The sequence below is a fragment of the Crassostrea angulata genome, chromosome 10 (genome assembly GCF_025612915.1).
Source record: "Crassostrea angulata isolate pt1a10 chromosome 10, ASM2561291v2, whole genome shotgun sequence".
Classification (NCBI taxonomy): Eukaryota; Metazoa; Mollusca; class Bivalvia; order Ostreida; family Ostreidae; genus Magallana; species Magallana angulata.
In genome coordinates this window covers 47,737,371-47,763,993 of record NC_069120.1, presented here as the reverse complement: position 1 = coordinate 47,763,993, position 26,623 = coordinate 47,737,371, and the positions used below count along the sequence as shown (strand labels likewise).

The 26,623-nt window shown below is 33.3% G+C and overlaps 1 protein-coding gene across 1 annotated transcript in view; it reads right to left on the bottom strand.

Annotated features, from left to right (window-relative positions):
* LOC128167348 (cadherin-23-like) overlaps positions 1 to 15,952 on the bottom strand; it is a 36,094-nt gene extending 20,142 nt beyond the window's left edge. Inside the window, exons 1-21 of the mRNA XM_052833024.1 lie at positions 15,891 to 15,952; positions 15,540 to 15,604; positions 13,370 to 13,447; positions 12,551 to 12,708; positions 12,366 to 12,425; positions 12,187 to 12,276; positions 12,006 to 12,095; positions 11,900 to 11,911; positions 11,245 to 11,361; positions 10,079 to 10,204; positions 9,872 to 9,947; positions 9,434 to 9,570; positions 9,147 to 9,338; positions 8,627 to 8,770; positions 5,895 to 6,056; positions 5,668 to 5,729; positions 5,121 to 5,415; positions 4,710 to 4,934; positions 4,512 to 4,584; positions 3,688 to 4,127; positions 3,438 to 3,570 (exon numbers count right to left, since the gene is read on the bottom strand). Coding sequence (XP_052688984.1) covers positions 3,438 to 3,570; positions 3,688 to 4,127; positions 4,512 to 4,584; positions 4,710 to 4,934; positions 5,121 to 5,415; positions 5,668 to 5,729; positions 5,895 to 6,056; positions 8,627 to 8,770; positions 9,147 to 9,338; positions 9,434 to 9,570; positions 9,872 to 9,947; positions 10,079 to 10,204; positions 11,245 to 11,361; positions 11,900 to 11,911; positions 12,006 to 12,095; positions 12,187 to 12,276; positions 12,366 to 12,425; positions 12,551 to 12,708; positions 13,370 to 13,447; positions 15,540 to 15,582 — 2,713 coding nt within the window. The 5' untranslated portion in view covers positions 15,583 to 15,604; positions 15,891 to 15,952. The remainder of the gene's footprint in view (positions 1 to 3,437; positions 3,571 to 3,687; positions 4,128 to 4,511; positions 4,585 to 4,709; positions 4,935 to 5,120; positions 5,416 to 5,667; positions 5,730 to 5,894; positions 6,057 to 8,626; positions 8,771 to 9,146; positions 9,339 to 9,433; positions 9,571 to 9,871; positions 9,948 to 10,078; positions 10,205 to 11,244; positions 11,362 to 11,899; positions 11,912 to 12,005; positions 12,096 to 12,186; positions 12,277 to 12,365; positions 12,426 to 12,550; positions 12,709 to 13,369; positions 13,448 to 15,539; positions 15,605 to 15,890) is intronic.
* Between the last annotated feature and the right edge of the window lie 10,671 nt (positions 15,953 to 26,623).

The window sequence follows — 26,623 nt, the reverse complement described above, 5'->3', positions numbered from 1 at the left end:
CCTATATCCCGTTCAGAATTCTGCAAGGTGCTGAAATCGGCTCTGAAGTTCTCAAAGTTGGACAGTCATAAATTCAAAGCACACAGTTTCAGAATAGGAGCAGCAACTCAGGCTCACCTGCAGGGCTTCTCAGATTCACAAATAAGAGTTATGGGAAGATGGCACTCCGAGTCATTTTAGAGATATATCAGGGTGTCCTTGTTTCCAACATTGTAGTTTCTATATCACAATAATGTTCTGGGATATTTGTTTTTTAGGGTCCAGTAATAATGGATAACTGGCTGAGGCGGTATCCATTATTACTTGCTATGTATTTGAGTCTTTTTAACATTCAGGTGTCTGTATGAGGTTTTAATAAATCTCATATTGTCAGGTTTGCTGTTTTACAAGATTAACACATATACAATGTAGGATATTTGTCATATAGGGTCTACTGATAATGGATAACTGACTGAGGCAGTATCCATTATCGGTGGCTCTTTATTTTCATGATGTTGAAATCTTGCAATTTCCTTTTGTTTTATTAGAGTAAAGTGGGAAGAAGTACATTGTATTGAAGTAATAGATGTTTACAATATAGGGCATGAGACCCTAAGTGTTGCGAGTTAATGATTTATCATCTTGATAGTTTATATCCTTTTCAGGTTTTATTTTAACAAGTCTTATGACAAAGATTTATCATGTTCCAGGTTTAATTTTAATATTAAGGGGCGACTATCTGAGGTGGCACCCCCATATTCGAAAAAGTAATTGGGATTAAGTTGTAAGATGTGTAACGGGTGTTACAAGGTATTTAACATCAAGATGTAGGTGTGTTCACGTGTTTTTAATTTTGTTTCTTTGGCAAGAAATGTGTGAAGAATATTTTTCAGTAGAACAATTGTTTACCTCCAGCTTTTAAAAGGGCTGACATATTTCATGATCACTTAATTAGCATTGCTTGGGAGGTGACTAACTGAGGTGGCACCTAAGGTTGTCAAGGGAAGTGTACATGGATGTTTACATGTTTAGATATATAGACATTTAGGGGCTTGTTTTGCATTGTTACAGCAATTGTTTCAGTTTAAACATGAACATTTTAAATTTGGATGCATTCCAAATATGTCTTAGTTAATAAACTTTATGATTATTGAAATGGGTTATCTAGGGCAATAATAATGTATTTCATTTCACAGTGAGCATGCATGTCAAAATTAACACATGTTATTGCATCTCTTTTTTGCTGTAAATTTAGTTAACCACTGTTCTTAATGTTCTTAGGAAATATTTTCATAAGTTGGGATAGACTAATTTCTACTTTAAATTTTGATTCTCTACTAGAATCTTTACTGTTAAACGAAGCACATTTTTGGGTGGGGCGAGGGACACTTCTCATGCAGTTCAGTGTTCCTCTAGTGGGTTATTTTTTGGGCCCCACCTTCTGCTGCATTGTTGATAATTTACTAAATGTATGCAGTCTCACATTTTCATTCTTATATTCAGTATAACTTCATCTGGCATTTTTAATAAATGCTCTTCACACAAGCCATAGTTTTTCTTTATCAAGGTAGCAGCAGAACAGAGCTGCAAATGTGCTTCAGGTTATATTCAGCAGTAATAGTAATGTAGGGTTACCAGGATTTAAGAGCACATAAGTGTATTTATGTACATGTATATAAAGGAATTTATGTGACCTAAATACTTATAGTTTAGGTATTATATAGTTTTCTACTATGTTACATTTAATTAGTCATATTTGTACAGTATGAGGATTTAAAGGGTCTTTTGGGGTTTTTATACTCATACCGGTAAGAGCATTTTCAGGCTATTAGCCTGATCCTAAATATTTCAATTTTGGCTCCAAATTAGCTTGCATCGGAAGTTTTGCCCACCTCCACCCCTTCTATCCTCCTTACTAAATATTATAATTATTATTTTTGTTTGATTGGTATGGATAACTTCCTTTTGTAAAAGGTGTGGGTTATTTTTTGGGCCCCACCTTCTGCTGCATTGTTGATAATTTACTAAATGTATGCAGTCTCACATTTTCATTCTTATATTCAGTATAACTTCATCTGGCATTTTTAATAAATGCTCTTCACACAAGCCATAGTTTTTCTTTATCAAGGTAGCAGCAGAACAGAGCTGCAAATGTGCTTCAGGTTATATTCAGCGGTAATAGTAATGTAGGGTTACCAGGATTTAAGAGCACATAAAGTGATATTAAATTTTTTTCTTAAATATTATTTTCTGTTTATCTTTTTGAAATTTCATTTGGTATTTAGTTTCTACAATATGCTACCATTTTGTACTGCAATATTATATTCTGCGGCCGCGTTTTAGCGTAGTTATCAGAAATGGACAAATGTCAGGGGGTGTACTTTTAGCCAATAAAAATAAAAAAATACTGTTGTCTTTTATAATACAATTGATTTGAAGAATGTTTTTCGTAATACATTTATATACATTTTACAATTTGAGAGGATCGGGACGATACACATTGCATCGAAAGCAAGATTTTTGTCTTGCCTAGATGGCCCAGTGGTTAGCGCGGTGGCCGCTCACTGCTAGGAGAATGGGTTCCAGAGGTCGTGAGTTCAAGCCCCGGCCGGGGCGGAGGTGGAGTTCCAACAAAGTGAATTTCTTTGTGCTTTATGTATATCTTTATCATTCACTATGGGCAGGTATATGTCAATTTGAGAGTTATTGCAATGTTTGTGCTTATTATATGTATATATCTATGCAATGTGTATCGTCCCGATCCTCTCAAATTGTCGGTTAACTGCATTCCACCTGTATCTCAAACGACCGTGTAGTGAGCGACCAGCGCGCTAGGTTCCCTTCGTCATCGAAAGCAAGATTTTTGTCTTGCCTAGATGGCCCAGTGGTTAGCGCGGTGGCCGCTCACTGCTAGGAGAATGGGTTCCAGAGGTCGTGAGTTCAAGCCCCAACCGGGGCGGAGGTGGAGCTCCAACAAAGTGAATTTCTTTGTGCTTTTTATATATATATATATATATATATATATATATATATATATATATATATATATATATATATATATATATATATATATATATATAAACTAGGAGCATTGTCTGATGTTTTGCTTAAAAGCCTACTATGTGGTCTCTTAAATTCTGTTGATAAATGATTCAACACAAACAGAAATATATTAAAATGTACATAGAAATACTCATCGTTGCTAATGAAGTAAGTATATTCATACTTGTTAAGAAGTGTGTTAATAATTTATTTTGTTGAGAACATTGAATCAGGATTAGAAAATCAATCGTTCAACGACAAACGTTCGGGTGTGGAGGTGAATAAAATTTTATGTTATAGTTTATATCCATTTAATTTAACTGTCGGTTATAGTAATGATAAGTATTTGTTTATTCTATTGCATAAACAGTTTCCAGTACCCTTCATCGTTTTAAATCAAAACATTTTCAACATACTTGTGGCATTTGGGTCATTTTTTGTTGTTGAAGTGTCGTTGACAGTAACTGTAAGCCTTATTGTCACTGCCACTTCTGCATCTAAATTATTCACAGACATAATCCCCGTGGTACTGTTGATAGAGATCTTTCCCTGCAGAATCAGTAAAAAAAAATTTAGATAATTACCAATATTTCTTTTTTTCTTTCATTCTACTGGATTTCAAATATTAAGGCAAAACAAAAACAAAATAAAACCCATGCATCCTACCTTAATCAAAGAGAGATTTACAAGATTGCCATTGCTATCTAATGCTTCTTTTATCCTAATTGAGTAGACTAAAGTATGGTTGATGTCGGAGTCATCTCCTATACATTTGAATATAGCGGGTTCTGTAGTATTTTCCTTTACGGTAGTTGTGTTGGGTAAGTTCAACCAACGAGGAGGAGTATCATTTTCATCGGTCAAACTAATAAACACTGTAGTTGTTCCAGTATTCTGAGGATCCCCTTTGTCTATTGCAATTACTGTTAGAGTGTATTTAGATTTGATTTCCCTGTCAAGGTTTGCTCCCACTTGAACGCTTATTTCTCCTGTCTTGCCATTTAAAGTGAATTGATCTGACCCACCCTTTTCAATAAAGTAGGAATATTTATTATTCGGAGCTGTTTTATCGGCATCTGTTGCAGAGACAACTGTAACATTGGTACCTGAAATCAAAAAAAATGTAATGTGTTAAATTTGGACATTATATTTTATAAGATAATTTACATCCAAAATGATATATTTGTAAGAATACAAAATATCAAAAAAAATTATCATTTTCTACACTTTGCTGTCAAATCAAACCTGAAAACTTAGTATATCCTTGAACAATCAAACTTTAAAAACTTTAAAGTTTGATATCACTATTGTTTTCTTATTATCGTATAACCAACGTGTATTTGTTCACCAATCTTCTATAATGTTTTAATTCGTTTGCGTTAGTGTTGAAATGCAACAAACCTGACAACAGGGCAACAGAATATCTTCATCATTTCATCATTTGATTAAAAATCAGCACAGTAATGAATTTTAAGTTAGATGTCTCTTACCACTAGCAGCATTCTCACATACACTGGCGTTGTATGTTTTCCCTCTAAATTCTGGTCTATTGTCGTTTAAATCCTACAAATTACACAGCATGGTTTTTAGAAACCCAAGAATATCAATATTATTTGGAACATTCATATTTCTAATGATCTTAATGTATTATATACGTTAACTTAAAAAACTAATTTCGACAAATATACCTTGACTTGAATCGTTAACTGAACGGACGAACTTTGTTGCGGTTTCCCATGGTCAGAGGCTATGATTGTCAGGTTGATATAGCCGTTGGCCTCAGTTAAGTTTTCATAATCTACTTCTTTAGTAATTGTTATTTTTCCGGTTGACTCGTTGATGTGAAAATGAGGAGAGTTCTGAAGTAATTTGTAACTGATCGTTTTGTTTTCTGAGAGGTCTACATCGTCCGCCTTTTCATGTCGATAAAAATAAATAATTGAAAATCAGATCCAAGTTCATAAAACATATATGATAAGAGTATTGTCTATATTCACAAGCATTGCTTTCAATACAGGAATTACAATGTAAATTGCAATATATATTGCGAATTCCTCATTTTGTAGTATGTAAGTTGCAATATACATATATTTATTTACCTGTATTTCTAAGTCCTCTTTTCCATCCGAAAATGTCTTTCTGTTTTCTAGAAGTCCTATTTGATAGGAATTATAACGAAACTTTGGCCTATTGTCATTTGTATCGTTCAAGTATATGGTGATTGGAAGGGAGGTTCTTCTCCCTCCTCCATCAATCGCCGAAACTGTCAAGTAGTACCTGTCCTTCTTCTCCCTGTCCAGACAACTGTTGTCACAGAGAGAGTTATTGCATCCCCTTGCGCAGCTGTTTTTACATGAGACATAAACACGACCAGTGGTGGCTTCAATTTTAAAACTGAAACAAATAGGTACCTTGAGTATATTATGCTTCTAAATTTTGTTTTAAAAATTAGAAATATAAGAGTTCTTAAGAGTTTTGAAATAATTATTCAAGTTGAGACACAGTGGATAATACGTTTTTCATATACTCCATACCAAATTAAAATAAACCTATAATTAATATAGCAATCATTTTGTCTTTTATGTATTTTTTACGTCATGCTTCATATAATGACGACTTTGTGTCACATGATACTCTCCTCCCTACCTGCTATTCCTATCCAGACGATATTCTATTTTTCCATAATTTCCAGAGTCTATATCAGTCGCCTACAAATTGTGCAGAAAAGTTAAGTCTTAGTAAAGAGTATCCAATCTTTTTTTTGGCATAAATTAAGTAATTTTCAGTTCTATGATGGTTAGCATTTGCACACAGGTAACATAGATAACTGGTAAATTTCTGGTCATTATTAATTCAATATAGTTGATTTTTACCTTTATCTTTCCAACTGTTGTGTTAAAACAACTGTTTTCTGGCAAGAAGAGGTCATTGTCTCTGCTTTGGAAAACAGGATCATTGTCGTTGGTATCGTTTATTTTTACGATGACTGTAGAATTTTTGACAAAGCTGGGATTATTGGTGTCCTCTGCTTTAATCTAAACAATGATTAACAATTACAATGTATTTTATTCACATAAACGTTTGCATTTATCCATCTTTTGTAAATCAAACCAAATGCTGTCTTTAGACAGTAATACCCACACCAAGTGTTTGGTAAAAGTGAAGGCTAAATGCAATTTCCGGTAATTTTTAAAAATCATGATTTTCATAAAGGATGAGATTCCATCCCATAATACACATAAGCGGCCCTTTATGTACAATTTGGGATTGAACCTTCATTTACATGTGAATTTTAAGTTAAATTATAATCTGAACATTTCATGTCATAGAAAGTATGGTCTATATGATTATTAAAAACAAAATTATTTCTCCTTGGCTGTTACCGGCTACAAATCTTTGCATGGGATAAATGTTAATTTTCCGCTACTATTTGGCTACCAGTATTAAATTTAATTTTTCAAAACATTATTGCACATCTATAGGCCAGCCATAATTAAATCTCAAGATGTGACGTGTCTATTCATTAAATCTTAAGAACTCTGGTATCTAGGGTTTTCGTAAGTGATAAACATGAATTCCGTGCTATTATTTGACTCCCCGAATGAAATTTAGATAATTAAAACCTTATTGCACATCTATCAGACAGCCCCTATCATATCACGAGATATGATGTGTCTAATCATTAAATCATAAAAAGAGTTCTGAAATTGTTTTGTGATAAACGTCAATTATTTGCTATTATTTGACTTCCGGGATGAAATTTTAATTTTTGAAACCTTATTGCACATTTATTTATAAAACAACACCTAGCCAAATCCAAAAGATACCGTAGCTACTCCAAAAATTGTAAGAGGAGTTCTGCGAATCATACTTTTTGATTGCCCACCGATCCCCGTGATAAAAAAAATTCTGAAACCTGATCACTCTTCAAAAATGTTACCCCCAATCATATTCTAGAAGATCATTTTCTACTTCAAAAAATGTTGACGTTTGGAAACCAGATTTTTTATGAATAAAATGTCATTTTTAAGCCACCAAATGACCCCAGGACAAAACCAAAATTTCCAAAACCTTATTGTGCATCTAAGGTACATTGTATATGTCATGTTGTAAATTTTTAATTTACAGGGTAGGTGTTATACAAAATTTACTGTAGTAAATTTTGTATTTACAGCCACCCAGTAAATCAAAATTTACATGACAGATACCGATACCAAAAAACATATTCTAAGAGATGATTTGTCTATTGTTAAAAATGTAATTGGAGTTCGAGGGAGGAGGTTTTTATGTGAAAAAAACCCGTCATTTTTGTATTACTTATTTGACCACCAGGACTACCAGAGAATTGTTAAACCTTTTTACAAAACAACATGACACCCCCAATCAAACTCAAGGAGCTGGTTTATAAGATGTTAAAGCAGTTTGAAAGAGTAAAACGTGACTGACTGACAGACAGACGGACAGACGGAACAGGGCAACAAGAATGTACCCGACCTTTTTTTTAAAAGAGCAAGTATAATATCTATACAATGAAACAATCGTAGCATTGCAGCTTCTCATAACCCGGGTATCATTGTGTAATAAAAAAAACTAAAATTTACACTACATGAGGGAGTTTCGAAATATTGTATGGTAGTTAAGGAGAATATCATTTTTAAATGTCACTACATATTCATTAATGATTAAGTATCTCCCCTTTTAGGTAGGCATGGCTTTTGAACAAACTGAATCCCCTTCACCTGGAAATGCTTTATGCCAAGTTAAGTGGAGATTGGCTAAGTTATAATGGAAAATTAAGTAGACGATAAAAAATGCAAAATGTTTACACCAAAAAGGACGACGACGATGGGCAACGGATAATTTAATCAGAAAAGTTCATTTGAGCCTTTTGCTCAGGTGAGCTAAAACGGTAGGCTGGTCATTGTGTGCCCATTTTACTAAAGCTAAAATTACCTTAATTTTATTACAAACTTTTTTTTACTTCAATCAGATCCAGAGGACGATGTCCTTGCATGCCGCAAACATATTAATTTTCTCTAAATTTTTGTTCAAACTATTGATCCGGTTATTTTTATCGTTTCATTGCCCAGCTCTTAATAAAAAAATCAGTAAACGTTTGTTTGTTTTGAAATAGCAATCATTATTTTTAGCTTAATTTTTTTGTTTTGTATAAAATTTATGATCAAACAGGCCCAGATTTCTGTACTCTCAATACTTTGGTTTATCATAGGAAGTGCTTCAACCAAGCATCCGCTTAAAAAATGAAGTAACAAATGATCAGACACTATATCTATATCTATATTATATCTACATTAAAAAATATTTATATTTTTTACACAACACATTAGTAAATCTGATTTTCTGTTTTTTTCTTTGATATATCATGTTAGATATTACATTGAAATGCAAGTAGATCATTCGTTGAAAATCATGTTAGTCAATTTGTATTCACACGTATATCACTGTAAGCATGAACTTAACATTTCCTTGTTTGCAATAAATTTGAATCTCTGATATCAAATAAGCAATCTATGATTCAGTATTACAGGTTTTTTTTAAACAATACATTATTGTATTATTAAAGAAAAAATAGTAAAATACCTACCAAGAACGTAATATTTTTCTCATTTTCATAATCTAGTGGACTAGTAAGACGAAGAAGAACTGTTCCATTGTAGATTACAGAATCTGGTGAGGGTACAACGTCTGTCCTATTTAGTACCGTCAGCTTTATATTGTTATATCCCTTCTGTTAATAATCGTAGGATATCATAAGATTAAAAGTTAAATCTTGTCATCTATTTTCATTTTCTGGTATTAGTAATCTATTGTTTGAGCAACGTAAATTTTGTGACAATCTCAAACTTTTGTATGTAAAATGCATATTTTCATACAGAATACCTGTGAAAGATTTTATTAGAGGGATGACTTAACATTTTCAAACACAACAAAATATCGTAACATATATAATACAATATATGTAAACATATCTATCTATTCATCAATATATGATTTATGTATCTTTATATATTTTAACTTATTGATTTATATATTTATTTAATTGTCTATGTTTGCTCAACCATTCAATATTCCTAACCAAATAAAAGTATTCTTTCTAGCAGTACCTGGTCTATGTCAAAAACCTGTATGTTTCCAGGAATCGATATTGTGATATCTCTCATGTTTTCTTTCACGGAACCTTCATATTGTTTTTTGCTGAACTTTGGTCGATTATCATTCTCATCTTGTACAGTAATTGTGAATGGCTTCGTTGTTTGACTGTTTTTGTTGGCAGTTGCATTTGTAATTTCCGATGCCTGAAAGTATTTCCAGATATATGTTCTTTAAATCAATCGAATGATTTTTTTTTTAACAAAGTCAAACCGATGAAAGTCCAAAATAATATACCTACAGTAACATTTACAATACAGATTCCGTTAAGACGTTTAATTGTTCCGCCATCTCTGTCCATTAGTTGTTTGATACTTATCACACCAGTGCTGCTATTGATCCGTAGAAAGTTGTCACATGCTGTCTCATTTGATTGATCTAAAATGTGTTATAATTGTTTCAGGAGCTATGTCAGGAATAAACTTCTATTAATCTCCTTTTCCTTCCCTACTCCCTATACACCTCTACCCCCACTCTGTCTGTCTGTCTGTCTGTCTGTGTCTCTCTTTCTCTCTCTCTCTCTCTCTCTCTCTCTCTCTCCGTATTAAAATTATTCAAAAAGCTGGGTGAATGAATGATTTTTCGTTCATATAGAAAAACAAACACGCGCATATACACACATTTGTACATAACGATAAGTTAATGAACTCTATATTGTAAATGAAGGGTAATATCTTACATGTTAAGCTGTATGTAATGTTATCTGGGATACCAGTATCTCCATCGGTAGCAAAAATCTTATAAATGCTTGTCCCCTAAGCAAAAGTAATAGGTAAACATAATTATATTAATCAACATAATCAATAAAACCATATGTAACTGGAAAGTCAGATATCTTGCAATGTTGAATGAATGTAACGTTTTTGAACAAATACGACATACGTACTATTGGCGTGGTTTCTGAAATGGTTGTCATGAACGGCAGTCGCTGAAATATGGGCGGTGTATCTTGGACGTCCTTCACCATAATGAGAAGGTCTGCCGTACTGTTTAATTTAGGATCTCCGCCATCCTAGATAGATAGATAGATAGATAGATAGATAGATAGATAGATAGATAGATAGATAGATAGATAGATAGATAGATAGATAGATAGATAGATCTTATTAAACAGATTTTGTTGATCATTTTAGCTTGTGTTACAGGTTGTTGTAATGTTGAAATGAGTATGAAATTTTCAAATTTTTTCGAACTTTTGCTTTTATCACTCAACAACTCTAGCTAAAACTGCTTCTGGCATAAAATGCAATCACAATTTTCTTAAACTTAAAAAAAAGCTGTACATCGTTTGTTTAAAATCATCAAATGCATATCGAAACTAAAATCAAATCGGTTTTATAGCTTCAGGACGTAACGTGCTTATATGATACATGTAGCATACATTCTTTATTTTAATTCGATTCTATTTTTTCGGAATCTCCTTGTGTTGTTCTACATATAAGTTAATTTATGTTAAGGTGTTAAGGTTTATAAAGTCTGTTGATCAGACATATCTGATTAAGCAGGGGTGTGCAAAGTGCAATACAGCAAGAATTTTCTATAAAATATAAATTAAATTTGTTCAGGGTTTTATAACATTTTGCAATCTTCTGATTGGAATTTATCCAAATCAATGTTTTACATAAGTTTAATACTGGCATTAAATGTCATTAGAATGAAAACTCCACAGATGGTATGTTTTCATGATTCATTTTCTCTCGTGAATGATAATTTTAAAGTAGATTCTTTGATGGTAAAATCTGTAATGCTTTTATCATATTTAATCGTTTTGTTACGTTGTTCACATATTTACATTTGAAAAAATAAATATAAAAGCATTACACGTTTGAACACCAACGAGTTAACTTGAGAATCGTAAAATCATCTGTAGAGTTTTTATTCTAATAACGTTTGTTGACATATTTACATACATAGAATTAAACATAATAGAAAATTAAATAACTCCATTGCACTGACTGGCGCTGTTAAACGTCAAGCGAGAAAAGAGGTTTATGTGGCAAAGAACACAACATTATCAACATTTCCGTATTCACCATCATTTCATTAACTTACAGTTGCAATTATCCTATATCGGTAGAAAGTCCGTTTCTCGTAATCAAGAGGCTGTAACAGTTGTATACTTCCATTTCTTTGATCGATTTCAAAGGTGTTATTATAAAATCTGGAATCCTTAAAAAAGTTTTTTCAATTAATTCTCATGACATTCACATCAAAAGAGATTTGCTGATAGTTGGTTGGTTCTTATCAGTTAAAGTTTGCCTACAATAAAAAATCAAAGTACTGATAGTACTGAAAAGCGCTAACCCAGCTTCTGTATGTATATAACAGATATATGAATATAACAGTTTAGCTTCTGTATACGCACTATAGCCCGTGCAGTTATTTGCATTAAACCCTAAAACTGGTTCCCTAACCAGTTTAAATGATTTATACTTCTGCTCATAGAATGCGGTTATTCGATGCACCGGAAGTAGAAGTCTAACAACAATAAAGCGCTGAGCTTTGCTTAGAGCTTTAAAAAAACGAAAATGAAATTGGATATAATTTTATATTCATCAACAAATTGTGTTAAGCCAGCGATAAATTAAGTTCTATAATCAATAGAGAAAATAGATTATATATTAATGTACATATTCACATTATAACTTTATTTTTTTCACTTTTTCTTTTATTATTCAAATTTATCTTTAGAAATAAAAAATAGTACCTGACCAGCAGCCTGAAGAAGAATAAAAAGAAATTATTGTTTTGTGGGGCTATATACTTTCTTTAAGTAATCCATACGTTTGTTTATATTGCCAATTATATATAACCTGTAAGCTATAGTTCACTAATCCTCCCTGTCCACTGTCAGGATCATCGGCGCATATACTCGCATTGAGAATACTGGAAAATGGCGTATCCTGGTAGAAATCAATAAATACCTCTTTATATTTCCAACAAAAAATTCATTGTTTTTTAATTATCTGTTTGTGTTATCAGTTATTAACGTACCTCTTCAAGCTCTAATATATAGGTCAGTTGACTGAATTTAGGAGGTGTGTCGTTGATGTCCAGTACAATTAGACTCACCTCGACTTCACTCTGTAATTGCGGTATAAACGATCGATAAATCAAATACGGGGAATAATTTTAGTGAAATGGTCTTTTGTTTAGGAAATATTGTAACTTACCAACCGAAGACTTGTGAAATTGCTTATTGCTATAAATCTCAGTGTGTAGTTCGACTGTGTCTAAAAGAAAACAGTCGAATAACGTATAAAAACAATTTGCAGGTTTATAATAAAAAAAATCAAACAATGAATTATTAGGGGGTATTCAATATTAAATTTCCTTTGTTGTTCATTAAAAATTCAACCTCTCTATCAAGTGGTTCTTTAAGGTAAACATCTACAGTGGTGTTGCTTCCGATCATTGTTGAATTTAAATTTACAATATCATTGGTTTGGCCGGCTGCGACTATTTGAACAGTTCCACCATTTTCTTCTGAGGCACTGATTGTAAATATTTTCATAGCTATAGGAAAAAATAGAGTGAAACTGAACTGAAATGAACATTATTATTTTTTTTACAGCGACTAATAAACAAGTTATAACAATTTTTAAATTAATAATTCTCTTTAGCACGGATGTAAGCGCAAGTGGTTATTGATACAAGTAGATTTAAATCTAGGCAATTCGATGTAATTTGCAATTTACTGTGGAAATCAGAAGTAGCATCTATGACACAACTGTATCAGTGTTCAAAATGAGATGAAACCGTTTGCAAGTGTAGAAAGGCTAAAGGCAAAAAACCATGCCAAAAGTAACTATGTCTACAGTATTATGATACATGTATGCATTGAAAGGGAACCATACTTTATATTTTAAAAAACTGACGTTAGCCCATTGTTGCAAAAAGTATGAAGATCAATCAAGAAAACAAACGTATAACGATAATTGTTTGAATACAGCGATATGAATGAAAATGACTACAATGTTTGCAAGGTGTTCTTATTAAAAAGGATCTTTAAAAATGTAAATCATGTCTTTTTAAACACTGTTGTGTAAATAAAATACAATACAACTCTCCGATATGAATTTAAAGAACTATAATTGGTTTAAAAAGGCATATTTCAAAACAAAACAACAGATCTGATCATGCCTAGATTTACATCAATAATTGAAAATGCACTTACTTGAATTCCCTTCATCGATTTCTGTAATATTTCTGTCAGGTTTTATATTTGGTAACGTCAATGAAGAAAGACTGTTGCCTGTAAAAAGTAGACATAAAAAGTAACACAACAAAGTGATTATACAATTTTTTAAACAACATGGAACTAAACAATAACGAAGCAAATTAATAAGACAATATTATCAACAACGTTGTACTACACAAATAAGGCAAGAAAGTGACAATACAATATTATAAACAATGTGGTACTAAACAATTAACGAAACAAAGGGGTTAGACATTACCACAAACAATGTGATAATACATAAATAACCCAACATAGGGGTTATACACTATCATAAATAGCGTGTAACTAAATAAATACCGAAACAAAGGGATAAAAAATATTATAAAATTCTGGCACTAAACAGATACGGAGAAAAGTGATAAACGAATATCATAAACAACGTGGTACACCATAATTAACTCAACAAAGAGATTAAACACTGTCATAAATAGCGTGCTGCTAAACAAATACCGAAACAAAGGGATAAAACATATTATAAAAACGTGGCACTAAACAAATGCCGAAACAAAGTGACAAAAGAATATCATTAACAATGTGGTACTAAACAAATGATGAAACAAAGTGATAAGACAATGATAATAAAGTGGTGCTTAAAATAAGATAAAAAAAGCATAAGTAGAAAACATTTGTTTGGTGTTTTGTAATGTCATACATGTATACTGTTAATTAAATCATCAACAAAAGATACTGATTTTATTGATCATTCTCAATCTAAACTATAAAACATTGACTTTTAAGGACAAAGTAAGACAAAATCATAGCCACTTTTGTAGTGACACCTATATGACCCTCAGTAATATTAAAACCACACATAAATATTAAGAATAAATTGTAAAAACTTAAACAATCCTTAAACAAATCTGAAATAAATAGGGCCTTAAAGTTTAGAAAAACTCAATATATGATGCTAAACGATTACTTATCGTCTAATTTGAGTGTCACAAAAGTTCAATAGTTTAATATAAGATTAATTTGCTTGTGTTTTTCCGCTATTTGAAAATGGTTTATACAATGCGCTGGGCACGTAAGGGCAAGACTGATAAACAAGTACAGGCAAGACTGATAAACAAGTACAGGGATGGATAAGAGATTAACGATGATAAGATACTGCATCATCTAAAACGAATGAAAAAGACATTAGGCATATGAAATCCTAATGGTAGGTGTAGAACAAAATGTTATGATCTCAAATACAAATTTTATATTAGATAGAAAACTTGTATGTCATGTTCACAGATTTTTACAGTCATAATAAATAAGATTGCCAATCACGTTACAATGTTTTGAATACCTTCTTCTGCAAACAAACTGTTTCTTTAAAAAGACAGTCCTAGTATTTTATTATCAAATTAAGTGAACGCGATTATGTGGATTTAAGACATAATCTATCACAAATAAAAATGTGTAATTTACATTTTAAACTTAAATTAAATTCGCACAACGAAATATCAGCACATAGTAAAGTAGTCTGAATCTGATTTGGTACTCTTCATTTCTCATATATAAAAAAACTGATGTTAAAATGGTCAACAAATTAACTATCGGATCTGTTTTAACTTTTAGATGTGATGATTTGGGATAATAAATGTAACTAATATTTATTAAAAATATATCGATAGTTTAGCTTTAAAGATAAACATTAACCTATATCTTTATACAGAGCTCTTCTTCATACGGAGGTAATTTTAGCCTTAAGATGGGAAGAAGACCACCATTCAGCACTCATTACGTTTTGAAAATTGAAAATCTCAAGTAATTTAATGTTTACAGAGCAAAAGTAATAGACCAATCCACACTTGGCAAACATTATTTCCCTTGTAGGCCAACCAAAAAAGGAAAAACCTATCGTTCTCCTTTTTTGCAACCAAATATGTTGGCGTCTTGTGTAAAATCTCTTTGAATTTAATTTATTCCTTTAACGTGTGAGTTACGCCATCTTGGGATAATCAAAGTAGAAATGAAAGTATATTTTGATATCTAATGAAAAAGTTACAAACCTTTAAACTACAAAGGCTACTTTGAAAAATCAATGGGTTTTCCCCCAAAAGTGGCTGCCAAAGGACACACCTTTTGTAAAGTGTAGAATATTCTATAGAGTACTTACATATGAGCATTAGTAAACAGCACGTCTGTATTCCTGAAATCATCTTGTAGCTTTCATCAAAAGGCCTGAAAAAAAAGTTGGGGATTGGTGTTGAAATGAGCTTACCCCCGTTAACCCGTTGATGTTTTCTTGAGAATATTGAAAGAAATATTACACACCAATCCTTTTTATGATAACAAATATATTATTGAAAAAATGGCAAAGCTGTGGATTTTAAAATTATAAAACACAGTTACACTTAGCATATTAACGTTATTAACATTTAAACATCTAAACTCATAACTATAGAGTTAAGCATTCGAAAACAGAAACAAAATTGTTGTCTTTAAATTGTCATTTAATTCTGCTTACCAAATGTTGTTGGATTGTAACAAAGGCCTAACTTTACATAAATGATAAAACTTTGAATATACAATCTACTAGTTTGTCCGTCCAAGTGTGTCTCAATACCTCAAATCTAGATAGTAAACTGTTTTTATCAAACTTGACTTTTATCATAGTTCTTTTATTATAGGCAATCTAAAGTGTTTGCATATCAGTAGGTATCTTCTAACAGTCCTTTTGACACTACATGAATAAACCTTTATTCCGAAAAGCACTCAAATTGTCAATTTGTTTGAACAAGTATTCTATTGTTGAATTAGTTGATGTTTAATTTGTTTTCCCTTATCTAAATTTCCTTATCTTGTGGGGCCAAGTATTCTAGGAATTAGAAGATAAATTTCTCGATGATTACTTGGAGGTTTAATTTTTTAATATTTATAATGAATAAAAAAAATCACATGAAATACCTTTTTAATGCTTTAAAAAATGTTTAGATTGTCATCAACAATAAGAGAACAATGTTATTTAATTTTATTTCTGTCAGTGTCTATTAAAATCATTGAACAAGATAAATTCTATACACCTGTCATTGAATATTTTTCAAATGTTAAGAGCAAATCAAGTTTCAAACATAAACAATACTTTTGGCGTATCTGAAAAGATGAACTCCTGAACAACTTTCTTAACGTGTACCTAAACGTTACCTTTTCATATCAAATAAAATACATGAATAAGTTTCATTGTTAATTTTTAAAATTAATACGGTGAGAAAGTATATCCCTCTAACTATTTTTTGAATCGGTAGGACAACAAAGTAGTGCCCTTATGCAAAATAATACCTATACTTGCAGAGTGCTTATACATCTATTGGGACACTTTAAATTAGTCAATGCTTGACATGTGTCAGAAAAGAGGTATGCAATTTTAAAAGCAAGTGTCAAAATTTGATTATCATTTGAAGGAAAGAATTGAATTTGTTTGATGTACACCCTTTCAAAAACTGTGAAATTCCATACTTTTACTTTCATTTTCAGAGTTTTTAGATGCAGACGCATTTTGCTGACTTCACATCACTAGATTATTACAGGCGAGAGAGAATTTGATGAGCTTTCATTCAAGAGGTTCTTCGTTGCTGAACGAAAATTATAGCCCGAGCCATGAACCCTAATGTTAACATTACCGTCTATGGAAAACGTATTTGTTGACTATACCTACATGTATACGATGATTTCGCTACCCGCGATGTACATTTTTCACCGAAACCGAGACCGGATGGCGATGTTAAATATGTGCTTAATGGTTACCTAAATCATAACATTAATCGAAAGCAAAAAAAAATTTCATTATTAAATTTAGTGACAAATTCATTCAGAAATATACGAATTGAGCAGAAAAACTCATTGCCTGTATTAGTTTGAAGTCATTGCCAACACTTTGAGAAACGCACAATTTTATTTGCAGGAATAGTGTTAACTAATCGTAGCATTTTGGAAAATCCCAATCTATTTTTAGTCCGATGGACAAAAAATCAAAAGATATAATCAGCTCGAAATATTAGCTCATGAATGTAAATAATTTTAAAATAAAATGATACTCCAATGCAGGATTTCGACTAATCACATGGCTAGAGAAAAAATCAATCATATTACAAATTATCATAAAATCACAAAACGAGCACGTACATTTCAGAATTAAGAACATATTATATTATTTTTTAATCTCTTTTTACATAATTATTTATGAAACAAAATCGATAAAAAGGTCATTATAATTATGATCATGTTGATTATCAAATATGTACAGTGTATATGTTTTCCTAATTTGAATCACTACAACTCTTTCGATTCACCAAAATTTGAATTTATTTTATTCCTCCTCCATCATCTCGTAATTTATCGCAGTGTGTCCAGATTCCGTAAATCATCGAACGCAAGGTGATTTTACTTAAGGTGATTCGAAAAATCGTACAAACATGTCTGAAACCCGTTTAAAACACCATTTTGTTTCGGATTGATAACATTCTGTCGTGGTACGAAATAGTTATCCAACGTTTAATGTCAGTCAAGGGTTTAAATATTTCTGAGCAGGGTAACGCACATTACTGTCGCAAAACACAAATGCTAAGTAAACTGTTCGAGGATACATGTTTTTATATATCGTTTTTATTTTAAAAAATACTAATCATGAAAACTATTTTTAGTGAAATGAATCGTTAGAATAATGTTCAAAAGTATTTTAATCATTTCGCCATTTCTTCAAAATCGACTTTATAATTGCATAAAAACTATTACTTTGGTTTTAATTTGGCAAAAAGTTAACTAAAACATGTTTCTTCCATCGCTGAAAATTAAAAGAAAATCGAATGTTTGTAATTTTTTTAAATATCAAATTAAAAAAGAAAACCCCCTTTTTCATATATATATATATATATATATATATATATATATATATATATATATATATATATATATATATATATATATATATATATATATATATATATATAAAATCCTGTATAAAATGTCGGGGATGCTTCTGACATACGACCAAAATTAATAGATAACTATCCAGTCAATTTACTTCATATTTTACACATAGTTTACTCAGACGTTGACCTTTTCACTTTAAAAAAATACAAGGAAATAGTTTGTTTGAAACATTCTTCTCTGAAACTCCTTGATTAAACACTTCTTACGAGAGAGATGAGATAAAGAATGAAATCACGAAATCGTTATTTTCGTTCTTCCGCTGTTTTGTACAGAAAACGTGAAATTTAAATTGTACATGTATAGTGTCCCAGCTATTGGCAATATACATTTTTGTCATGTCATCTGCCGCACAATAGTATACGTTAATTACGGGTGATATAGGTAAGCAGATATGATATTTTAACGTAAACTGTAAATGTATGATGAAGATAAAACTAAATTTCAATCTTCTGAATTGAAGCTTACTGCACAAATGTAAATCTTTGGCAGTAGAAGACTTGCGTTGGAGGTATGGTAAGAGATATGTTTGGAATTAAACTAATTTTAGTATTTTAATTTTAAAAAGTTATAGTAGACAATTGCAGTGGAAGATTTGCAGACAGATGTTTGGAAAGGAATACATGTATGTCTTTCACTACCAAATCACTATGGACAACTAATGTATATATTGATATCCGTATGGTTATTGATAGGGATGTCAATTTTACTCGGTTGGCTTAGTCGATTAATCGGAGGCTTTAGTCGAGCGATAGTCGAGTACTCGATGAACTAGTAGTATTAGAAACCTTGAGTCCTTTTAAAATCAAATAATTTTATTGGCACATACATCTTATCATCAACTAAAAACATTAAAAACTTATGATAACATATACCAAATGTATTTGATTTAAAATGAATTGAAAAGTATTTTATCTAAATATCCGTTAGAAAATGTCCTAGCTTTTCCTTTTTTCATTGTAACGCTTACATACTTACGGATCAAACATGTCTAGCAAAGAAAACTGATATCTACATTCGTAGAACAGAAACTGCCGGGTTGAGAAAAAATAAGTCATCTTTTAAAAATATATTCACTTTGTTACGAGTAATCGACAAAGAAAATTTTAGTCGATGATTGGTGTGACAGAGCGATAGTCGAGTACTCGTTGACATCCCTAGTTGTTGTTAATAATTGACTGACAAAAAACTGACATAAATTATTCTCTTATAAATGTCTGCCTATGTAAATCCAAAGAAATCAAGTGTTAGCCGCTTCAAAAATGCACAAGGGACATCGATAGAAAAGAGCGTAACTTACGAATCAAACATGTCTAGCAAAGAAAACTGATATCTACATTAGTAGAACAGAAACTGCCGGGTTGAGAAAAAATAAGTCATATTTTTAAAATATATTCACTTTGTTACGAGTAATCGACAAAGAAAATTTTAGTCGATGATTGGTGTGACAGAGCGATAGTCGAGTACTCGTTGACATCCCTAGATATTGTTAATAATTAAAGCTGACATGAATTCATAAAAGCATTTGGTCGCCATATTAGTTTCGATCGCTCCTCTACTGCCACTGGGGTTTATGTAATGGATAAATAACGAGATAGTGTTGAATAGTTTAGAGAAAACATTCCCTCCGAGGGCCGAAGGCCCGAGGAGGGGATGTTTTCTCTTAACTATTCAACACTATCGAGTTATTTATCTTACTTAAAAAAATTCCCCCATTGAACCTCAAAGAAGCATTGACCCATTCATATATCCAACTGTGCTGTAACACAAAAGGATCTAGCTCATTTATGATTCAAATAGTACCATACATAATAGCCTAACCAAACACACCCTTTATTCATGGACGAATGAACAGGTGCGCATGTTTAAGTAAACCATTCCGCTGTACTGAGCAGACTTAAATTTAGATGATGAATTTTTTAACGCAAAGTGCATTAAATGTATTTAGAGGTCTACACTACCGGGAAAGACGCGGATACCATTTGAATGATATTTTAGACTTGCAAGGAGAAAGGACAAATCAGAAATTTGATGAAAATCAACAGACGATTATTCGTTAAAAATTTTGATAGGAGTCTTATAAAGTCGTAGTACGACAATATTCATTAAATTGTTCAAACTAAGGAAAAGGAGTGATATGGTTCAAGGTTCAAAGAGGAAGTCTACAAGTGTTTATGGGAGTGATTTATATGTGATCCCAAATCTATCAAAATTAAGAAAAGGAGATATTTCTGCTGAAATTTCATTCGTGGCTTATCGGATTTATATTTATGGATGACAGGATTCTGTGTATGTTGGATTTATGTTGGAAATACACGTTTCAACATTTTGTCATTTTTATTTGTTTTATGCACTGTTGGATATTTTGAATATCCAACCGATGGGCGGTTGAATATTAAAAATATCCAACTCCCATCAGTTGGATACTTATATATCCAACGACTGTTGGTTGAATAGTAAAAATAAACGTTGACTAAATACAATGGGTGACGTCATAGAAGTTTTTTAAATACCGGTTGAGAAAGTTACGGTCGGTTGCTTTCCGATCGAGGCATTCACGTTGCTCGGACTTCTAAATGCATGGACTACACATTGTAGTAAAATGTAGTAATAAAGAAAACAACAATCAATGAAATACAAAATATATTTATTCTTTGAAAGGATGTCCAAGGTATCCGTATTATTTTGCACAGACAGTGCTACCTTACTTCGCATGCACATCGAACACGTGTTTTGTTCATACAGAGTGTATAACGTCTGCATCTTCTTGAAAACCCCGGCGACACTACATCCAACACAGTAGCTAAATGATAGTCAGTAAATCCAAGAAAGTAACAACGTTTAAATCCGTTCCAACAAAAACGCCCCGTTTCTAAAATCCATGCGATAATTGACATTGCTCGATCTGCCACAGTGTGTGGTTTGCGCATGCGCGATGTTATAACATACACAGAAAAACGGTCTACAATTAGTGAGGAATTTTCGAAGTATCTGCGTCTTGATTTCAGTCCGTCTTGTTTCGTCGTTTATTGGATATATCTTGCCAGTGCAGTGCTTATCCATTATTTTTGTTCAAAACGCGTTTTTACAAGTCTGTTCGTCCAATGTAACGTGTTCGGGTATATGAAATTCCTGACTGCGGTGAAGCATGAATAGTGCTCTCGGCATTATATAGGGGGTGTGTAGCGATGAGCAGAACAATAGAAATCGAAAACTAATATGGCGGTAGTCGGAGATAAAAGGGAAATAATGCGTATTTATGAATTCATGTCAGCTTTTATATGGTACATATGTACTTTCAAGAGTTTACCCCTGAAAGTTTGTTAAAGCGATGAATATATATAATGCAGTCATCAAAAATAAAATTTGTTAGTTTCAAACATTTTTATTAGCACTACTTACAAATGTACCTTATATACATATTAAGCATGGACTTGTTCCTTTTTAATCTATATTGGTGACTTTCATTAAATTGGTACCAAGATATTTGAGACTAGGTAATTTTTTTTAAAAAAGACAACTCTTCAATATGATCTTTCATACAAATTCATTTCTTCATTTCATTAATTCACGAAATTTGTTTCATATTTTTAGATTTTTAAGGATTCCGTCCAACAGTCTGCCTTACAGCAATTTTGTATTTTTTATATTGACAAATGTATATGGATTCCAATAAAAATCATATTTCATTCATGATTATATACTTAATAGTTTTCATTTTAAGGCTTTTAAACATTTCTCTTTCAAAAGATCTTTAAAACAGGAATTTTTGAACAAATTGAAAAAGTTGTTATCTGGAACATGAATGATATTTTAAAAGTTTTCTAGAAAAAAAGTATAATTTACTTTGAGGTCTTTGTTGTTGATATTATGCCTGCTATTGGTATTTAATACATGCAAAATCAATCTCATATACTTCAATTGTGTAGAGGCTCACCTTAACTTGTATGTGAGTCCAGTGACAGTACTCTGCTACGAGAGATGAATCCGTGTGTCTAGAGTTTAACAAAATACACGGGCGATGTTCCACCTCTATACCACAGACTGTGAAGTGTGAGAGAACACATATATTACTGGGAGGGTGGATTTCGGTCAAGTGTTCAAATCACCACCTGAACGAATGTGAATATCAAACAGAGTGATTTAAGGTGTTTTATTTCTTATATAAATAGAACATTAGGATTTCTTTTTTTAATATCAAATTATCGGTTTATTATTATGATATATGATATAAATTCTGTGTAATAATGAAACATGACAACAACAAACCGCCATCTTAAAAATCCTTAAAACGAAATGAAAATTCAAAGCAGAGCAACACGGACCTCTAAAAAGATAAAGGTATGATCAGGTGCCTCGGAGGAGTGAGCATCCTCTGGTGACCGGTCACACCCACCGTGTGTTCTTTGTTGTACATGTAATCAGGTAAAAACGGAAAATTCCATTCATAATTAAGGGATTAATTATGGTGAAATAAATAGTATGAGAAACGTAACATAGTAGTATCAATTTTTGTGGAAAATCGTAAACCTCGATAATAATGATAATAATCGTTTTTGGACGATATATTGATGTGAATCATACGTAAATTGGATACAACTATTAGTTATCAAAACCAATAACTTCTTTAGTCTTTCGCGAAAAGCGAGTTTTCTGTAGCATGCGTGTATGTTTTCATGTGCGCTTACACGTTAATATTGTGGTACCACAGCCCGACTGCAATTCTCTCCCCTGACCTCCATCTTGCCAGACGTGTGCTGCTACATATCTTGTAACTTAGCCTATATCTGGAGGGATTTGTCTGGTAATTTCATCGTCCATTACAACATTGGCGTCGCCGGTAGCTGAGGAATCTACGATAACCTCGTTTTCCAAGTTACCAACTTCAAAACAACTTAATTTCCCGTTAAATCAGACAGCCTCACGAACCCGTGTTGCCAGTTTGTTGATTTTCAATTCGGGGTCAATATTGATAAGTATTGATTCTTAAATTTATTGATAGTTATTTTTGTGACATTTATAACCAAAACCGTAAAGTTTCTTGAAATCAATGCAGAACGTTTGATATTTAGACCGATTTTTTTTGTGCTAAAATTAGTCATGTGACCCAGTTTCCCTCATTTTTGTAAGTAGGGTGCGCAGTTCGTGCCATTATAGTTTACGCATTTCGGAACTGAAACAACTTCTATTATAGAATGATATACTGAAATTTAAAGGAATTTTGTGGCTTTCTTCCAATTTTTTTTCTATTAATCTTACAAACCATAGCCCCATATTTTTTTAGGTATTGGGGCCACTGGCTCTGCTTTCACTCACTTATTCTTCTACTGCAAACATACATATTTCCATAAATAAAATATTTCAAATACCATTTATGGCTGCAAATACGATCAACCTCTGGGATGCCTCTGAGGCTGACCTGAAATCCTTGGATGGCAAAGGACAAGCTAAAGCCAATAGCATCCTTCAGCTTAGAGAAAGGAAAGAGGATTTTAATTTCTATGATGTGGCTGACGTCACCCAGACTGAGCCATCTAAATGGGTAGCATGGAGCAAAGCGGGTATTGTGTGTATAAAGAAGCTCAAGGCGGATTCTTCGCCGAATCCACCTTTGCAGTTGACAAGCAATACACTGTCCACCACAGAGCTTAACTCAATCTTCATGGAGATGAACAAAAACATCAAGCGTCTAAATGATGAAGTAAAGTTTCTGAGGGCAAAAGTTCTCCTAAAATCGGAGGTGGATAAATCTGTGTACAAAACACCTACCGCATTAAACATTGAACTTGAGGATGCAGAGGAAAGCCTGGACAATACACTGACCCTTTCACAGAGCGAAAACCAAGCAACAAAAGAGGTTTCGGACAAAGGTACAGACCAGAAGCTGATCAAAGACAGTCAGATATCGGTAATTCCCTCGTCAGGCTTCATCTCTGATCCATTCAAGGTAGCAAAGCCTAAAACAGGTACACCCATCAATAGGGTGCTGGAAAATGCTGATTTCCAAACCATTTCTCCAATACAATCAAATTCTAAATGCACTCAAGTGCCCAATGCCAATTCTAAAAGATTTGTGAGCAGTGAAAACCAGCATCTGACAAACAGTCATCAGAACCTATTTCCGAGTCTCAAACTTCACAGGACAAACCTAGTGCTGTGGGGTCTCAGACTCCCAGGGAACCAAGCCGGGGTAGAACGACAAAGAAAACCAAGCGACGCAGATCGCGCTCTACCAGTTCGTCATCATCGGATAATGCTTCATCTAATTGGACCCGTACCTCGAGAAGCAGGTCAAGAAGTAAAAGTCCGCAGATACAAACGATGCCGGTATTCAAAGGTAGTGACAGCCCAAATTGGGAATCTTTCATATACCAGTTTGAGCGAGTTGCAGCGCACAGAGGATGGTCTGCAAACAAGAAAGCTTTTCGTCTGCTGGATTGTTTAGGAGATGTAGCTTTAGAGTACGCCCGGAGAGTAAATAAAAATGGCGACTACAAAGACCTTAAACGGCACCTCAAGCAGAGATTCAGCAGGAAGGAAGTGCCAATTCTTGCTCGTCGTCAGTTACCCTTCACTAAGCAGCTGGAAAATGAAAACGTTGAGGAGTTTGCACAGCGCGTCTACTTTTTAGTACTGGATGGCTATGAAAGTTGTGAAGGAAACATGATTGAGGAAATTGCAACAGAAACTTTTCTACTTGGCTGTCGAGATAAGGAGGCCGCCATGATGGCCATGGACAGAGAACCAACAACTATGCAAAAAGCAGTTAAATATGTAAAAAATGCTATTGCCAATTACCGTGCTCTATATGGAACTAGAGGAGCTAGCGGAGCAACTGCCTTTTTTCAACGCCAAGTCTCTATTCCTAGCAGGGAGGGGTCCCCAACACGTGATTGTTCTCCTTGTAGGGCTGAATCCAAGCTGTCTAATGAGAAGGATAAAAACAATTGTTCATTGGATGAGCATGTCAGCCAACTTACCTCCCAAGTTGAGAAGTTGACATCTAGTGTCCAACAATCACTCAGCGGGAATCAAGTTCGACGCAGCTCACTAGTACCAAGAGGCCTTCCCTTTGAGAAAAATCAAAGTCTCAGTAGATCAGCAGCCAGAGGACAGCGCTACCTTTACCCTACCCGTAGCAAGAGTTCCAACGAAGCTAAAGGCCAACCAGCAGGGGATTTAAACAAGAAGGGATCAGGCTATTAGGCCAACACTTGACCTTTGATAAGAGTGGCCTAACTGATCATGTTATTACTATACGACGTACTTCAGGAAGAAGTATTAAGCTGGATATCACCATGGAAGGGGGGAAGTCTATAGGCGCTTATTATAGATACAACTGCAACGATAACACTTATCAACGAGAGCTTAATCCCATATAACCAGCTAGCCACGAAAGAGCTCATCAAGTTAAAAGGAATAGGATCCCAGATAATGCTTGGCAGGTTGATAAAAGGAGGTGGTTTTGCAGTTGGCAATCTTCATGTCTCCTGGGACTGCTGCGCTGTTCCAAAAGATGATGAAATGATACTAGGACTCGTCTTTCTGGCAGCGTACCATGGAATTGTCAACATTAAGGAGTGCACCATTTCGCTGGAGAACAACACATTTCCATTAAAGCTGATATCGGATCTAAAACAGCACCCTAACTCTTATGTCCAGATACAATGTATTCAGCCAAACACCATAGTTAAAGTACCTGTTCAATTAGAAAACCACTTAACAGGTGAATATGTTGTCTCTCCTGTACGCCTAAACTCGGAGTTGCTAGAATCTTATACCCTTGGAAGGGGCAATACCACAGCTATGAGCTTTATAAATGACTCTAGTACTGCGGTTAGACCACCAGTGGTCCCTGATGTGAAGGGACCCAATCCCCAGTCAGTGTCTAGGGTTTCATGCTTTGACACACATTCAACACACACCGGGAAGTACCACTGTACGATCTGTAACACAGGCCTCCACAGGCACGTTAAGCGCCACGTGTTGCGTAGCCACTTGCCGTGGTTCTGGATTGGTAGCCTCTCCTGTTGGAAATGCAGACAGCTTGAAGGATCAGTCCTAAGCCTGACCGTTAAACATACAATGTCCCACACGGGAGAACAGCGTTCTTTTGATGATGACAGCTTGCATGAATGGTGCCAGCTGTTTAACGGATCCCTACATTTGTTGAGAGAGTGGTTTGGGGCCGAGGACTTGGATGAGCTGCTTCATATGTTGTCCGTCTACCATAGTGGTGATTCAGGAGAGTTCACAGTTGCAGAATTACAACTA